At 34.7% G+C, this 19,368-nt stretch overlaps 2 protein-coding genes across 2 annotated transcripts; one reads left to right on the top strand and one right to left on the bottom strand.

Moving 5' to 3' along the window:
- Positions 1 to 6,535: 6,535 nt before the first annotated feature.
- On the top strand, positions 6,536 to 7,288 carry LOC143542958 (pectinesterase 1-like). The gene has a single exon (XM_077035411.1). It carries the CDS (start codon positions 6,536 to 6,538, stop codon positions 7,286 to 7,288), a length of 753 nt encoding a protein of 250 aa, XP_076891526.1.
- A 7,777-nt stretch (positions 7,289 to 15,065) lies between these two features.
- On the bottom strand, positions 15,066 to 18,030 carry LOC143542948 (RINT1-like protein MAG2). Its single transcript, XM_077035403.1, has 4 exons — positions 17,377 to 18,030; positions 17,185 to 17,294; positions 17,013 to 17,116; positions 15,066 to 16,930 (listed from the first exon to the last, which is right to left on the bottom strand). Exons 1-4 carry the CDS (start codon positions 17,643 to 17,645, stop codon positions 15,080 to 15,082), a joined length of 2,334 nt encoding a protein of 777 aa, XP_076891518.1. The 5' UTR covers positions 17,646 to 18,030; the 3' UTR covers positions 15,066 to 15,079.
- Between the last annotated feature and the right edge of the window lie 1,338 nt (positions 18,031 to 19,368).

Here is a 19,368-nt window from a genome sequence, read left to right as displayed (position 1 = left end):
TAGGAAACATAAAAAACAGTCTCTCAAGACGGTTTTTTTGAGTAAAAATTTTTTTGAAAAATTTGAACTTTTACTCCAAGATTACAAATAAGTTGGACTTTACCGACATTATTTCCCCAAATCTTGTCTTTTACCTAACATTCTTTCGAAATCTCGTCTTTATTTTTATCTTTTCCCAATGCGACTTGACAATCCAAATTATAAAAGATTTTGAGAAAAAAATGACTATTTTGGGACTTCTCTCTCTAAAAAGGACTATTTTGAGAGTTTTCCCTTTCCATTATATATGATTTTGCTTACAACCAAAGGCAAGTGGATGGTTTTGCTTGATGCTGCAAATTGATCTACATACCCTCAACAAATTGATCTACATACCCTCAAACTGGGACTCTGACTGTGAGGAGAATTTATCGTACCTGTACCTGTACCTGTACCTGTACTTGTACCATCTTCTACGCAATCACCAAATATCACTTCTTTTACATATTTGAAGTTCTACTATTGAATCCAGAATTGATGCTTATTGATGACCTTATTGTGTTTTTATTTGAAACTATGTCATGTATAACTTTCTGAGCATTCAAGCGTAACGCGTTAAATACGATGTATGTATTATTTTTGCTATGAATATCAACAATGAACTCGACACCAACTTAGCCCGCAGGTACGATAACTTGTTTGATTTAATTACCAATTCAATAAAACGAGCATGTTTTTTTCTTGAAGAAACCAACATTATTTAATCCAAAGTTAATTTATATATCTTAACTTTTGTTTATGAAAAGTGTTAGTTTATTTACAGTTGAAAGATATGTTTAATTTTAGTCATCATTAGAAATTGTTAACGAATATAATAAACTTTGTTATGCATAAGTTGAATGTTAATTGTACCTTTAATGTTCAAACGTCTATTCTAGATCTAGATCTGGACCTGAGAAATCAATTTTGGACTTCTTTGGTTACAACTTAGAACGTGTTTATCAATCTTCATCCTACTTATGAACCATTTAATTTTTGCTTTCCGTGTTTGACAATTCGGTATTGAGGTGTGACTTGAGTTTCTCACTTCTCATGATATAGATCTAGTGAATATAAAATACTTTTGTTTATCATTTATTAATGTTTTTAACTTTTGTATTCATTCAAACAATAGATATGTTTATACCTACATAGCATGTTTGCACACACACACATTCTTGATTTTGTTAAGAAAAAAAGAAGTAAACAACTATACAAATATTAGAAAAACCAAAAAGAGTAATGCTTGTTAGGAATGACAGAAACGATTAGGAATGATAAAAACGGGTGGGAATTTGAAGTTGCGAGATAACGTTTAGGTCGCTTTGTATTTGTCGGTTGGTGCAACGGGTTTTTGCTGTGGTTCGGTTTGGTTTCAAGGTCGGTTTATTTTCTTTAGTCGGTCGGCCGGCCGGTTTCAAAGTTTTCAAACGGTACAAACGGTTTGGTTTATGGTTTATATAAAATACCGACCAGGTAAGGTTTATATTTCATATGATATATTTTTTTAACTATTTGAATTTTATATTACACTTGACTAACATAAAATACACTCATGCTCATGTAAATTGTTAAGTTTATGTAATTCTTTCTCTGGTTATTACATTTATCGGTTTATGTTTTTCTATTTTTCTGGTTATACACGAAACTCTACATGAACTAGACAATCTTTTTTAGACCTGTTTTTTGTATTGTTAATATTGCATGCTGCACATCAACTGTATTCTAGTTGTTTTGAGCACCGGTATTCACATCTCGTTTAAAGCTTATTGTTGTTTTGGGCCTTTTGGCCCCTCTTTTTTAAACTTCTTTTATGTATTTTGGAAGCATGTCGTAAGCTTATATTATGGACAATTTGATTAAATTCTATACAGCTTCTAGTTTAACAGTTTCATTATCTAATAGAAGTAAATGACACGGTCCGCGCTACAAGTATTATTTTATTGTTTTTTTTTTTTTTTGCCTTCCAAAAAATGTTTGTTTTTTTATTTTTTAATTGTTGCAAAATTTTGTTTTCAATTGTTTTATTGGTTAAATGTTTTTTCTTTTTGTTTTTTTCCTAGATTCGTAACAATCATTATGTTTTTTGTTTTACTGAAATCGTGTTGATTTACCGCCACAATGTCCGGGGCTAACAATGCTCGGGTTTTAACGACTCATAGCGCAACGTGCAGTACCGATAACGCTTGGGTTTTATCAACGTCCGGATTTTGCCAAACTTTATTTTAATTCCGATACCGTAACAAATTAATTCGCGTTAACACACCACCGAGAAGCTCGGTTTTTTACTAGCACCCCAGTTTTACCGACTCGCCACCAAAAACGCCCGAATACGAGTCGACTCGACGTTTCGTATAGAAGTAAGGTAGACACGTCGGTGCCACAAGATTCATTTTTGATTATTTTACTGTTTTTTTTTTTTTGCCTTTCAAAATATGTTTGTGTTTTTTGTTATTTAGTTGGTGCTAAATTTTGTTTTTAATTTTTTTATTGGTTAAATGTTTTTTTTTTCTGGATTCGTAACAAGCAGTCAAGCATTATGTTTTTTGTTTTACTGAAATCGTGTTAATTGCCACAACGTCCGGGGCTAACAATGCTTGGGTTTTACTGACTCATCGCGCGACGTCCAATACCAACAACGCTCGGGTTTTACCAACACTCGGGTTTTGCCAAACTTTATTTTAGTTCCGATACCATAACAAATGTAAACGAAAACTATGAAATTCGCGTTGACCACCCCCGGAAAGCTCGATTTTTTACCATCGCCCCAGTTTTACCGACTCACCACCACAAACGCCTGAATACGAGTCGAGTCGATGTTTCGATGATCAGGCTTTACCAACACTCAGGTTTACTGACCAAATAAACATTGTTTTAAATATGGTAGGAAAAAAAATTATAATATGTTATACGAGTGCTCTAGAGTCACTGCCTCAGCGTCAGGGACCGACTGCGACGTCACCCCATTCGCTCATGTTACTTTTTGATTTTATTTTTTGTTTTAGTTCCAGTACCATAAAGAACGTAGTTAATACTGACTAAATTCGCTTTTACTAGCTGCTGTCGTCCGGGACCAACCGACGCTACCCCATTGGACTACCTCAACTTTTATTCTTATTTTTTTGTTTCCATTTTGTTTTAGTTCCAATACTGTAACGGGCGTACCTACTATTGACTGAATTCGCGTTGATTCATCACTGCAACACCCGGGTTTTGCTGACCAATTTTACCGCGTAGCGCTCGGGTAAATCACTATTATATAGTAAAATTGATGGTTGGTGCTGTAAAGTTCTGATTGGGCCGAGTGACACCACCTCATTGGTCCAACATTTTTTTTTGTTTTGTTGGTTCAATGCTTTTTTAAAGTTCCAGATTCATAACAAACATTTTGTTTTTTGTTTTACAGAATTCGTGTCGACTTACCGCCATAACGTCCGAGACTGACAATGCTCGGGTTTTACCGACTCACCACACAATGTCCAGTCCCGACAACGCTCGGGGTTTACACACGCCCGAGTTTTACCGAATTTTATTTTAGTTCCCATACCGTAACAAATGTAAATGAAATCGATAAAATTTGCGTTGACCCACCACCGGGATACTCAGATTTTTATTGACGCCCCAGTTTTGCCTGCTCACCACCGTAACGCCCGAATACGAGTTGACTCGCTGCTGCAACGATCGGGCTTTACCAACACTCAGCTTATTAATCGAATAAACATTGTTTAAATATGTTAACAAAAAACATTATAATATGTTATACGAGTGTCGTAGAGTCGCTACCTTAACGTCTGGGACCGACCAACGTCACCCTATTGGCCCTCCTCAATTTTCATTTTCATTTTTATTTATTGTTTTCAATTTTGTTGTAGTTCCAGTACCGCCACAAACGTAGCTAATGCCGGCTTAATTCGCGTTGACTCACTGCCACGCCATTGGCCCACCTCAATTTTTATTTTTATTATTTTGTTTCAATTTTGTTTTAGTTCCAGTACCGTCATAAAGGTAGCTAATATTGTCTGAATTCGCGTTAACTCGTCGCTGCAACACCCGGGTTCTATCGACCGATTTTACCGCGCAACGCGCGGGAAAATTACTAGTTTTATGTAAAGTTCAAAAAAAGCCCAAACCGTGAAACCGAACAGGAACCAAACCGTTCGAAACGGTTCGATTTGGTTTTAAATCTAAGCGGTCCGGTTACGGTTTTTGGCAATAAAAAACCGTTACCAACGGTTTGACCTAAAAATCACTAAAACTAGATCGTGAACACCCCTAGTTTTTGGATCAGTTTACGAGAGTTTGTTATTGTTAGGATTAAATGCACACACGAACTGAACACAAACACGAAAGCGATAAACGAAGACGAGGATTTAGCATGGTTCGGTCTAAACTGACCTACGTCCACGGGTGGCAACTAGATATTCTTTATTGAGTGACAATGATTACAAGTATATAATGTGGTTTAAATAGAGATTGAACTAGGGCTAATAAATTATTAAACAAGAAATATAAACCGGGCTGGGCTTGGGCCAAGCCGCCCGCACCCGTCTCCTCTTTGGACTTCATATAATAAACCGACCCTACACCAAAAGGCATACGAAACCCAACTGTTATCACCTTGCTCCCTTTCAAACTTCTCTTTTGTTTTGTTTCGTGTGGTACGTTTTCGAGTGTTTCTTTAGCCTGGTCTTATACTTGCACTTGGGAGTTGATTTCCTGACCACTTTGTAACTGTCTCGTCTTACCTAGTTTCTTACTAGCCGAGTTCATTTTTTTAATGGCTATGTTCGCCAAAGTTCTGAACCTAGAAAGAGTTTGAACCTGAGACCCTTGGATAGGGATGACAATGGGCCAGGTTTGAACCAGCTATTGCTAATTCCAGACATGCACCCGGTCGTAAATTTGTTAAGAAATATCCATTGAGATTTCCATGTATCCATTGAGATTTCCATGTACAATTTCTCTACCGTTATAATTGTTGTATTCTTTTTATTTACATAAGTAATGTCATTATAATTTTATGCATGTATACATTTCACAACATATAATATACAAATAATATCAAGAGATACATATCCTAAAACAAATTTTAATTTTTCATATAATGAACGTACTAAAATAAAGCGTTAATAGAAAAGGGCTAACGGAATAAATAAATCAAAAAATAAAAATGTTTGGGTATATAATTAGACTTTTATGCCTCGAGTCAACGTGCATTTGGTTTCAGGTATCACTTGATCCATACTCATCCCATATCAAAGAAAAATTATAAAACAAATCACATACCCGACCTAATACCTGTCAGGTATATCTATCAAACCTTTTTTTTTCAACCCTACCCACACTTTATTTGAATTCGGGTTTTACTACCCGATGAAAGTTATGAGAGAGAGAAAGCCGTAAATATTGGTGAAGAGGAGAGAGGTTGTATGCGAGTGGTCCGAAATGTGAACTTAGGGTTGTTCACGAGCAGAGTCGAACCGAGCGATGGCTTGCTCTTTACTTGGCTCGCTTCAAATCAAACCGAGCCGAGATCGAACAAAACCAAAATCGAACCGAGTATTTTTCAAGCACTTTTCGAGCGGTATCGAGCGAGTTCGTAGCATTACTCTTTTTTTTCTTTTTTTTCCCTTTAAATTCTTTTATAAGAAACAAGTTTGATATTGAATATAATATGCATGAAAATAAATTAGTAGTTTTTAAAAAAACTAGTAGTACCTTATAATTTTTGATAAAATTGAAGTATGGAGTTGGATATAATGTAATAAAATAATTAATAATTAAAAAATAATTATTTATATAAATATATATACACAAATATTTAACTTATTATTATAATTATCTTTAATATTGAAATATTGAAAACTAAATATAATTATTTTTTATATTTAAAGTACTAGAAAATATTTAATAAATAAAGATATTATATATAATATTCAGCTTTTTAATATTCAAGATAATTATTAAAACAAAATATATATTTATAAATGAATTAAAAATATTCGAGCCGAATCGAACTGAGCGGACCTTTGTTCGTTGCTTGGCTCGTTTACAAACCGAACCGAGCGGAGAGGCTCGTTTACAACTGAGCGGAAAAACAAGCGAGCATTTTCCGAACAAATTCCGAACGATCGGCGAGCGAGTTCGAGCGACGATCGATTTGAACAGCCCTATACGAACTTCTGGAGAGTAGTCGGTGGTTTGCTGAGATGGCCCTCAGGTTTGTTGGGTTTCCATAGTTGTGATCCGCTAATACTCAATTACGCGTGTCAAAATCATACTTAAAAATTGGTCCATTCCTACCAACCGTTATAAAGAAAAACATTTGATAATTGAGAAGCCCCACTGTCTTAATTCGACTAATTATTTTATTTTCGCCGAAAACCATTAATTTAATTAAAAATCATTAACTTATCCTTAATTTACACTTTTATATTCAAAGTTAAAATATTAAAAAAAAAAAGCATATAAAGTCGTTATATATCTCCTCTCTTGTACTACACGACATTCTCAACAAATGGAAGATTCCGTCAATCTCGTGAAAGGCTACGGCAAAATTAACCCCACCGACGCCGAAACCACTAACGCCGTTACCATCACCTCCCACTCTCCGTCACGTTCACGCCGTATAACCGCCATCGTTATCCTCACTCTATCCATCTTCGCCGTAATAACCGCCGTCATAACCGCCACCACAGCAATCCACCGTCACCGCCACCACTCCTCACCGCCGGAACCTAACCAACCGCCGTCTCTGAAGTCATCGGAGTCAATCAAAACCGTCTGCGCCGTCACGCAACATCCAGACACGTGTTTCACCGACGTAAGCTCAATCAACTCCGGCGACGCCGTGGATCCGGTGACGATCTTCAACCTCACGCTCCGGTTAACGTTCGCCGAGCTCACGAACGTTTCCGCTTTGCCGAAAACGCTGATTTCCGAGTCGAACGATTTGCGAACCGGTTCGGCGTTGCGAGACTGTGCGAGTTTGTTCGATGACGCGGTGAGTCGACTCAGTGAGTCGGTGGAGGCGATGGCCGGCGGTGGTGATGAGTTGACGGAGGCGAAAGTGGCGGATATGATGACGTGGATAAGTGCGGCGATGACAGATCAGCAGACGTGTGTGGATGGATTGGAGGAGGTGGGATCGACGGCTGTGGATGAGGTGAAGATGAAGGTGCAGAGATCGAACGAGTGGATGAGTAACAGCTTAGCAATACTTAATAATATGGAATCCATACTTGGCAAGTTTGGGCTTCATTTGCATTAAGCATTAATCTTGCAATTTGATTGTAATTTTTGGGTTTGTAATTAAGTAATTAGTTAATTAAGGTTTTGTGTAATAATATAAGTGGTGTTGTAAAAGAAAAGAAGAATATATATTTGAAATTTTTGGTTTAAATTTTCTTTTTTTTTACTTTAGATATGTGGTCAACATGGCGCATTTGATTCATATAAAATGTTTGTTAAAAGACTAAGCAAATATATGTTCTTGGGGCTTTTGCTTTTGGTTTGACAACTTGGTGGAGTAGCCTTTGATTTTGGTTTAATTTAAGAGTAATAAAAGCGATACAACAAAATTTAAAAACAGATTAGGCATTAAAAGAGAGGGACAAGTCTATAAGGCCATAGGATTTTAATGTTTGGGGCGTTCAAGCTAATATGGCAAATGTTAACAAATAGAACATAATTTTTTTATATGGTCAAGAGGCATTAAAGACAACTCAAGTTAAAGTATTAACAGACTTTTTTTTTTGAACGACTAATTTGAAAATAACCATGTGTTGTATTTATAAAAAATTAAAAATCAAAGATGACAAGTTAATATTTCTTTAATAAAAGAAACAAATCACAAGAACTAAAAAAACACATGAACCAAACACAAATTTGTAAATTTCCTATAGACTCAAACTATTTATATATTAAGTGCGCAGCGTTACCAGAGTTACAACCTACATTTTGTTAAATATCTCAAATTAAATTATATCACCCCGTATATAAATCGAATAAAACAATGAAAATAACAATACAAAAGCAGTGCCGTAGCATGTTGTACTCTATGTTTCATGGTCGGCATCTGAGTACTGTAGTCAGACAAAGGCTCCTACATTGTACACAAACTAAAACACATTCAGGGATGAAAATGAAACCTTTCTAAAGTAAAAGACTAAATATGTACATAATCAAACACATTAAAGGATTAAATATGTAATGTACATAACTCTGTTGTAGCAAAAGTTGCTATTGTCTCTGTTCTTTTTCTTTAATATATAGTATAATGTTTGTTAAAGACTTTAACAAAGAAATGTTTTTCTAACACATGGAAATCGATGGCCTTTAATTTTTGGTGTAATTTAAGAATAAATAAAATTTGATAAATTAAGAAAAACACGTCAAAATTGGTCACTGGCAATTAGCAAAAGAGGGGAATATAAGTCTACAACACCCCCCATTTGAAAATAACCATGTGCCGTATTCATAAAAATCAAAGACTAAAAAGTGAAAGTGATACAGCCTGCCTACAACTATATAACTTAATAATAATAAAAATTTAAGACGTATGGACTAAAAGCCTAAAATAGAGTAAATTTGTTGTTACTGTTTTCTCAACAAAAAAAAAAATAATAACTATCAAGGAACCCCATTATTCATTATTAAGTTAGGGCCGGCTCCGAAAAAGCAAAAAAACTTTTGGACGAAGGCGAAAATTATTTTGTGCCTTACATAAAAAGAGTATTTTGTTGAGTTTAAACAATTTAATTTTTATATAGTTATAATTTGGGTTGTGTAAAAATTTTTGTATGAAAAAGAAATTAAACATGTCTCAAGTGATGCTATAACCCACAACCTCTTGGTTGTTGTGAGTAATACCCTTTTCCACTAGATCACAAGCTAGTGGTTATGTAATTTTTTTTTTAAACATTTATTTATTTATTAATATCCTTAGACTTATATTATTATTATTATTATATTATGTTGAATATTATTATTATTATTATTAAGTATTTAACAATCCCAACCCCAATTTCCCTCTTCCTCTTCTTCTCTTTTTTCCGGTCACCCACCACGCCGCCACTTCATCCCTTCCGGCCAGACACCGCCACCCCCGTCGCCTTCCATCATGCTTCACCCAGTCACTGTCGCTTGCTAACCCCGGCCACTACCTCAACGGCACCGAGTTACGTGGGTTTATTCGCGTCGCATCACCCTAAATCGCACGGGATTTCGCATAAGATTTTCGCTCAAGGGTTTCGAATGAGATTTTCTCGCATAGGTTTTCGCGTTTGGTTCTGATTTCGCGCGAAATGGGTTCGCGTCTGGTTCAAGCAGCCGCGTCTAGGGTTTCGTGCGGCTCTCTATTTGCCGGAACCCAGATCCAGGCCTTATTTGGCCGTTTGAGTTCACCTCGGATCTCGTTTCCGTTTTCCGTTCACCGGAAACCCACCCTCACCGGAGCTCAGGTCCCGTTTCACGTCGGGCTTCCACCTCAGTTGATTATACCTAATTGCTCATGTTTGTATGTATATGTGTGTGTATATATATATATACATAGGCTAAGTATAAAATGAAAACCCATTGTGATAACTCTAGAAATTCATTCTCAACTCCATGTTTTTAATTAATGTTTAAATCTTTTGGTCTACAATTAAATTGAATAAAAAATGTAAATGTAAATATAATTTTTTCTCTATACTGAAAACATATATAAAAATTAATAAAAAAATGTTAAAAAATAGAAAAACATTTTTTTTGATGTTTCGATGTTTTGTATTAAATGTTACAACATATATTACATGTAACGAAAAAAAACGATGTTACATAGGGTTTTCGCGGGTTTTTACAACTCAAATGGGTTTTCATTTTAACCTTACCCTATATATATATATATATTCATATCTTGTTTGTTCATTTGCTTGACCGAGATCTCGTTTTCATTTGGTTATTTGATTTCATGTAAACTTGTTTTGGTTCGGTTCGTGTATTCGTTTGTTACTAGATATAAGATGGAAACGAAATGAGAAAGGAAACGAATATTATTTTTAACATACCTTAAATATAAGTTTTTGAATAAATGGAGAGAGTGATGAATTTGGAATTGGAATATTTGGTGTGCAAGAGATCTATGTTGTGTATGTAGGTGTGCCAATGATTAGAATGATGATGGTGAAATGATAAGGATGGAAATCTAGGGTTTTAGGGGTTTAAATAGGTAAAGCCCAAAGGCTTTAAGGCCAAAATCATTCCTAACTCCAATAATCCCTTAATTCCACCCATACTCTACATATTATTTAATTAATTTAAATTAACGTTTCTCGACACGATAATTGAAATAACCGACTTACTTTATTTATTATTTATAAAACGAGGACGTTAAACTAACATTATTAATATAAGGTATCGCATTTTTGTTTTAATAACAAAAATCTAACATACAAAGAAAATAGAGATAAATAACAATTTAAACATATTTCTAACTTATACCATGAAACAAAAAAAAAATTAATTAAAGCTTAGTCATGTACTGAAATCATATGCTGTAAGCTATGAATCGTAAACATGTACATGTTGTAACATAAGTTGTGTGCTATAAAAACTATTTTTATTGAAATTATAAAACATATAAGTACACAACATAAAAAATGCTACAAATATGAATATAACAATGAGGTATAACAATTATAATTTTGATTAAACCGTTTAATAAAGTAACAATAAAATCCAACTTAATGACTTAAACCACTATTTCAATCCAAACATCCATACATTCAGTCCAAACGTTCATAAATAATTTCTCAAAATCCAAAAAAAAAATAAATAACAAAGTCTCAAAATTTTAGAAAATAACAATGAAGACAATTAATTGCCGCTGTTACTCAATAAATGGTGGTTATAACCATTTATTTTGAAAAATTCTCAAACTTAGGAGTTAATGTTTAAAATTAATTGTTTATTAGGTGGATTATTTATTTATAGAATTTGTATACTTGACATTCTATGTGGATAACCTAGTTAAATGACATGTGGAAAAGATATGTTGCTTGAATAGTATAGTAAGATAAGGTATAGTTGAAAAAAGAAAAACATACCATGAAATAAATAAATACATATTCTATGTAGATAACCTAGTTAAATGACAAGTGAAAAAATTGTATACTTGGCATTGTTGTTTTAATTTAAAAAATCCAACATACAAAGAAAAACAGAGATAAATAACAATTTAAAACATATTTCTATCTTATGCCATGAAATAAAAAAGACATATTAATTAAAATTTCATCATGTACTGAAATCGTTTGTTGTAAGCTATGAATCATAAACATGTAGATGTTGTAACATAAGTTGTGTGATATAAAAACTATTTTTATTAAAACTATAAAACATATAACTACACAACATAAAGAATGCTACAAATATGAATAGAACAATGAGATATAACAATTATAATTTCGATTAAACCGTTTAATAAGGTAACAATAAAATCCAAACTTCATAACTTAAACCACCATTTCAATCCAAACATCCATACATCCAGTCCAAACGTTCATAAATAATATCCCAAAATCTAAAAAAATAAATAAATAAATAAAATAATAAAGTCTCAAAATTTTAGAAAATAACCATGAAGACAATTAATTGTCTTTGTTACTCAATAAATGGTGATTATAACCATTTATTTGAAACATTCTCCAACTTATGAGTTAATGTTTAAAATTAAATCGTTTATTATGTGGATAATTTATTTATAGAAATTGTATACTTGGCTATTTATGTGGATAACCTAGTTAAATGACATATGGAAAAAATATGTTGTTTTAATAGTATAGTAAGATTTTCTTATTTTCTATATATAATCATTTAGAACGACAAATGGCGATGCGTGACTGCGTGAGAAACCTTCAAAAAATATTCTTCATTTATTATAGAACTTAAAATCGCAATAGAAATTTAATTATTCGACACATGCAATTAATAATTATAAATATCATAACTTTATCCAATATTAAAAATTAATTCCACAACTCACCTACAAACATCATCTACTAGACTACTGCAAAATATATACAAAGACCAAAATTTGTGTAAACACTAATTACGAGTGACAGTGGTTGTGGGCGGGAGCAAGACTGATTCAATCTTTTTGTAGGATTAAAATGGACTCTAAAATCGGGTCCTCCTATCAAAAAAAAAATGTGTTAAAGAAGTACAACACGTGTCAATATGATGACACTATTTTTTTTGTTAGAGGTTTTATTCGGGTTGTACTTTCGGGTTTCTCGGGCCGGGTTCCTCGGGAAAAATAAATAATCTATGGAATTTAATAGTTGGAAATAGTCATATCTAATCTAAGGAATTAATGATTGTTGGAAAAGTAATCGATAGATGAGGTTGTTGAAAATAGGCTAAGGCATGTGATATAATAATTGAATAGAATACTTAGTCAAACAGGTTATTCGGGTTTACCCGAAACCCATTAAAAAGTAATCGGTACTTGACTCGTATTAGTTCGGGTAGCACTCGGGTTCGGGTTTCATGAGTACGGATAATTCCGAGTTCGGGTTAATAATTATTCGGGTCGGGTTTTGGGTTACTAGTTAAAAATAACAGCCCTATTTTCTGTAAGCAATTGCTAAAAGATACAAAAATATACAAGTCCAACAAAAAAAAATCCAAGAGATTTGAGAGAGCTTGGTGAGCTAAGAAATTGGAGGCATTTTATTTATAAAAGCCTAAAGTTCCAACTACTGAATGGGATGTAGTGGTGGTTGATGGAGGATGAGAAGTGGTAATTTTTGAATGGAGGTGGTTGACTTGAGTGGGCATAAGAGGAATAATCAAGTGTAGATTGGGGTTTCTCGGATTCAATATTTTAAAGTTTGAGCCAACCAACAGAAGGTTTTGCTCCTGGGTAACATGTCCAAAAAATCGAACCGAAAACAACATAATGTATTCACTACTAGATAATTTAGACTGGTTTTGATGTTTTAAGATTTTTAGCTCAGGGCTAAACGTTTTGAATCGATATTAATCCGTATGTGCATGTTGGGACCAATCTTTTTTGTCTTGAATTAATGATATGAATGTCCGGTATTTGTGTAATAATACCCATGCTTTTGGTTATGTAAAAATTCAAGAATCAGATAATCACTGTTATATCATGACATTCATCACCGCGGTAAGCCAGTAACAAAACCAACATGAATTTCAACAGAATTTGTTGTCCTTTTACTTATATTTTAAGAAAGTCACACCCAAACTACTCATTATTGATTATTACAACTTTAAAAAGGCTAAAAACATATTTAACACTGTCTCCTACCATAGTACTATGTGTCAAGAACTAAAACCCCATACTCAAGTATAAATGTACTCAACTGTCATTCCTACAAGGTTCTACAAAGTCTGGAAAAACGGACACTCGAATTCGGTCATGTAACGAGTTAAAATGGTTCAGATCCAAACAGGTTCTTTTAAGAAAATATCAATTTGATTAGGGTAAGAAACGAGTCCGGGCCAAAGTGGGTTCGTGTAAAATAGGCCATAAAAATCATTGACGGCACGCATCAGCGATGGAACGTCTGTATGTATAAGTTGTGTGTACACTTAACATTAACTTGCATAAACTTGAATTAACAAAAGCCTGGATTTAAAGAAATGCAATGGACAAGAAGCTGTTAGGAGAACCTTACCAACTCACACCAGAAACATAGTATCTTCTAGGTGGCACTTATACACATCTTAACATATTCAGTAACCAACCTTCATTCTACAATGTACACGTGTCCAAATCAGGTCATATGCAACACCAAAATGGGTCCCAGAAAGAACCTTAATTGGAAAGACCCACAAATAATGTGGGCCCATGAAGTGCAGTAGAATGAAACACCTGGGACCCACACCAAGATTATATAGTATCAGCAGCAGACAACACACAATACTGCTGGTATGGTTATAGTAGTTTTCTAACTAAATTTGTCTCCAAGCTACAAGTTCCACTGCCTTTTTAAACTAAAACTGGCTACAAAATAAGAAAGAAAAACACACAAGAACTCAATCATGTCTAGCAGAAGAACAAGAACTCATAGGAACCGAGAACACGAGATCGATGATCTCGTGTCCAAATTACAAGCATTGCTACCAGCTTCAAGTTCAGGCTGCAATAAAACAAGGGTACATTAGTAGTTTGATTTGTTTATGGCTTACATGTACATAATAGCATGGCATGCATCATGTCGAGATTGCTCGCTAAAACCTAAATTCGAGCCAAGCTTAAACGAGCTCGAGCTTTTCCTTAGGCTCATTTAACAAACGAGCTCGGGCCAGCTTGCGAGCCTAAACGAGCCTTTTATTATATAAGTTTTATATCCAATATATTAAATATATATCTATATAATGATTACTATATATGTATAGTTATGGTATAGATAATTATAAAAACATATATTTTATATTACAAAAATTAGAATTATAAATATATTTGCAATAAATAATAACATATAAACATAAAATTAAATGATTAATAAATAATAAACAAGCTAAGCCAGTAAGCCCGAGCTTTAGAAATAGAGCTCTAAACGAGCCGCTCCAAGCTCTCTTAAATTAAACGAATTGAGCTCGGGCTCAACTCGGCCCGTTTACACCCCTAGTAACTAGTGACATGTTCATAGACTTCTTTGCAACATGTCACATATTATAATCTCAGAACATATGTAAGCAACATCTGAAACTGATTTGTTTGAATATGATGATAACAGGTACCACCATCAAAGATTCTTGAAGACACATGCAATTACATAAAGAACTTGAGAACAGAAGGGGGCAATTTAGGAGAAAGGCTGTCTCAATTGTTGAACTCTACGGAAAACAACGTTGTGGATGCAAACATAATCAGAGATCTTTTGCAACAATAGTGTGTGTAGATCACTTAGCCAAGCATATGCATATGGTGTCTTATGAACTGTTGTACCAAGTATGTAAACTTTATTTCTAGGTTGTTGGATTCAAACAGACAGCTAATATAAAAACTAAGATTAGAAACACACCCGACAAGCATTGACAGAGTTTAACTGCCGTAAACCCGACTATTCAAGATTCTTTCCACCTCAGTTACAGTCAGATGCTTTATCATATTCATCTTGATCCACCTTTCATCGCCTTCAACACCGCCACGAACCTGTCTATCCTCCATTTTCAACAACTTTAGCCCCTCACTCGATTTTGGAAAAAACCCTTCGGGTCTCAAACACCAAGATTTAAACACACCAAACAAAACCGTCATATCATTATCGAGTCTTTCAACACCCCCGTCATAAAACTTAGCATTACTCATAAAAACACCATTAAATAAATAAGAATCTATAGCAGAAGCGAGGCCTCTCCAAACTGCAACAAAATCCATCTTATTTAAATTCATTTCTAATACCGACATTTTCACCTGAAGATAATCGAGTGCCCCGATAAACGATTTCGACACCGCCCACCCTTCTTCAGTCTTTTCCATCCATTGCCTTTTATTTTTTATATATTCATGACTGCAAACATCAAAACCTCTAAAAACAACCTTTGACAGCTTATCGACCCACTCGGTTCTAAACGTTTCCAATTTATGAATCTCCTCATCGATTATCCCACCTGAATTATCCTCATCATCTAATCCCATTTCTAGAAAAAACACTTCTTCACACCATTCCTTCAAAACCGACTCAAAATATCGAGACCCGTTGACCGATTTCGTTACTTTAACCAAAGCATCGTTGTCGGTCAAAGCAGTCAACCCTTCGGCTTCTTGGCATTTCAAAAGCAAGAAATCCAAAAACTGGTTTATAATCGGTGCGCCTGCCAATCTAAAAAACCGTGATCTTAAACGAACATTTGGTACCGATTTACACCGTTCAATTATAGACGATAAACGTCTGAGAAACGCACTCGAAATCGCAGGTGACCTGTAAGATTCTGAACCCGAAACAAGAGCAGATTCTTTGACCTCAGTTGACCATTTCTTTTCATCTTCAAGTTCGGGTGTCAGCTTATCGATCGCATCACTGAGCTCTATTTCAGCCCATATATCGAGCCAGTCAGGTCTATCACAGAAAACCGATAAAGATGAGATCTTTTGCATGTTATCATCTTCGTCAACCGATAACGTGATTCCAGATTGTGCTACAAGCGTTTTGACTTTCTTATCGAAAGAAATCATTAAGTCAATAAAATGTAACCAAAATACTTTCGCTTGTGAATGGTTTTCTTCATCTAACTGATTTATATAAACCGGAAATAACTCTTTTGCGATATAAGTTGATAATGATGTCACCATTGCCGAAATCCATTCTTCCCGACAAGAATAACCGGATAGCATCGCTTCATCAACGAGTGGCTGCAATAACTCATCCATAGAATCAACATAATCCCGAGTTATTTTATGAACTAATGCAAAAATAAGCTCGGGTTTATCAACCCATTTTGCAAAATGACGCTGAGACGCGATTGAAATCGGGTTCACGAGTTCTTCAATGGCCCAAAGGGGCTGATGCAGAGTAAATTTACCTTCATGCCCTTGAAGTTGTCGGGATTTTCTTCGTATTTGTAGTTCTTGTAGTTTGCATAGTGCAAGAAAACCATCACAATATTGCTTTTCGAGGTCACCGTATAATTTAAAAAGGGGATTTGTGGATTCTGATGATTGTTTTTGTTCTGAATTAGGGTTTGAAGTGGTAAGAGGTGGTGGCCAATTGATAAAGGTCAAAAGAGACCGATAATCAGCAATCGCTTGAGGTCTTAAAATGGCTAATGCTCGATCTACTCTGTGATCAACGGCTAAGATTAAACAGGACCATTGAGGACGGGTTTTTGAAACGTTGATTAAAACATCTTCTGCTAGTTTGAGAGCATTAATAGCAGCAAAACGCACTTCCTCCTACAGATAATAAGTTTTTAAGTGTTAACCGAAGTAGAATGTAAATATGTAATCCTAATTTATTTCACTTTTTACTTTTTACCTCTGAACTATGGGCAGATGTCGGTTTCCTTAAGTTTCTGTTTACACTAAAAGAAATAGCATCTTCAATATCCCCAACCAATGATTGAAGTTTCGATGCAGTTTCTGCAAAACATATGAAATATTAAAAATCAAATTTTAAATAAAAAAAGATGTTAAATTTAATATATTACCAACATAAACTCGAACTGCCTCTTGCCGAGCGACTTCACGAGCAATTTCTAGTAACTCTTCCCCTAAAAAAGTTTCTGATATTTCAAATTGTTTTAATTTCTCATGAGTAAATAAAAACAATAAATATAAAAAATGTAATGATAATGTGGATGAACTGTTTGATGTCTATATTCTTAATAGAAAGCTGACCTGATGTTGAAGATTGAGAATTGTTCAATATGAGGTTTATCTTGTCAACTACGGCGCGTACTTGATCTGAGTGTTCATAGTAAGCATGCAAACAAGAACCGAGCTTTTGGTTTAAATCTGTGAGGTTTTGTTCCAAAAGATGACAATCGTTCTGTAACTCGGAAACAAGTATAGGAGCTTCTAGAAGATTGTCGGGCGTGCGTAGTTTGGTGTCTAGAAAGGTGAGAACAGAAGGAGAAAGGGATGAAACTAAAGGTAGAGGTTCAATCATAGCGTTTAATGGTCGTGATGATTCAAGCAGATACTGATTACAGAAATCCTGCAAAACAAGTTCTAATATACAATATATTAACTAAGAGACGATCAAATATGGTTTCTTTATACATTTAAGGATCCTCTGAATAACATCTTTTGCAACTGAACTCTCAACTTTGTACAAAATGTTGGAAATACCAATACTTAGAATTTGGTTACCTAGATGGTTGCTTATTTGAAGCAACCTCTCTATTCTTCAGGATAGAGGTTCAGTTTGCCTACATCCCACCCTCCCCAACCCTGCTTATAGCGTTGCTATTGGCTTGGTTTTAAAAAGCGAGACGAGCACAAAAGCGATGGGGACTAAAACCGAAGCGTGAAGCGTAAAAGCGTACCGATTTTCATACTCGAGGCAAAAGGCTTATATTTTTTTTATATATCTCAAATAGTTTTCTAGCATCCCCTACCCAACGTTTATCTATAAATAAGCTTTACCTACACGTACAACCCAAAAAACATGTGATACAACATTCTAAAACATACAAATGACCAGTTTACAAAAAGCGCACGCCTTAGGTGCGTTTTTGTGCCAAAAAATCGCGCTTTAATTGCACGTTTTGGACTTTGGTTACCTTGTGTAGGCAAAAGCGACAAGGCCATCACCTTGTGTCGCGTTGCGCTTCGGTGCGCTTAAAGCGCGCTTTTTAAAACCAAGGCGATTGGTGGGAATTTTTACTGCGTATGATCGCTGTTGTTGTAGATGGTTGCTTATTTACACAGCTTATGATTATAAGCAGAAACAGATAATCAGCTTACCGAAAAAACCTAACTTTACACCAAGAGTGAACTGTTCAAAACAAGCAATCTCAAAGTGCTTGCTTGAAGGTTTAATTTCATTCAACATATCTCTAATAGATTGCATTAATTTCTTCCAATCCTATAACTGTATATAAATTTTTAATCAACTAAAAGAGATTTAAGTGTAGGTTTAGCTTCAATGACCCACCAAGAATATAAATCTGATGATCAAAGTAGATACTCTAGCTAATTACTGTTAAACGTGGAACAAGTGAAACCAAATATCGAAAAGCCAACCAACACAATCGATCTGCTCTAAACCTTTGAGCGACTCTTTCTTTCTTGTTATTATTGAAAACAGAACATGCATAAAAATAAAAAGACTTCTTGGGTTTATATACACCCATTACACCGACTCCTACCATAATTCAAATACCACAATTTGAATTCAAAACAAACACTATTTTAAATTAAATAAAACAGACTCAAGATAAACCAAACACAAAATTTAAATTAAAACGATAATGATAAATTTTGATCTCCTCCAAGCCACCCCATGAGACCAGCCTATCCACCCAACAAGTCGATGATGCATATCGTTTGGCTCAAATAATAAATATTCTTTTTTAGGTGGTCTACGAGCTGCTGCTCAATCAATTAGTTATGAAATACCATTAACTCTATGTGTGTTATCAATATCTCTACGTGTGATTCGTTAAGACATAAATTTCCGGCTATTTCTTTTCTTTCTAGGAAGGAAGTGTCATGAGTTGAATATATCTTTTCGTTTTTTTATTCATTGGGGGTTGATGAAGGAAACCAGATAGTTCCCTTTTGGGCCGGTTGTGGGCGAGGAGGGATTCGAACCCCCGACACCGTGGTTCGTAGCCACGTAACACTCCCTCTCAACATCGACTGTATTCATTCCCATCTTAGCACAG

Source organism: Bidens hawaiensis, unplaced genomic scaffold (genome assembly GCF_021521415.1).
Source record: "Bidens hawaiensis isolate Kalapana, Puna unplaced genomic scaffold, B.hawaiensis_p1.1 tig00013006_1, whole genome shotgun sequence".
NCBI classification, from domain to species: domain Eukaryota; kingdom Viridiplantae; phylum Streptophyta; class Magnoliopsida; order Asterales; family Asteraceae; genus Bidens; species Bidens hawaiensis.
This window is presented reverse-complemented; position numbering and strand designations above follow the sequence as displayed.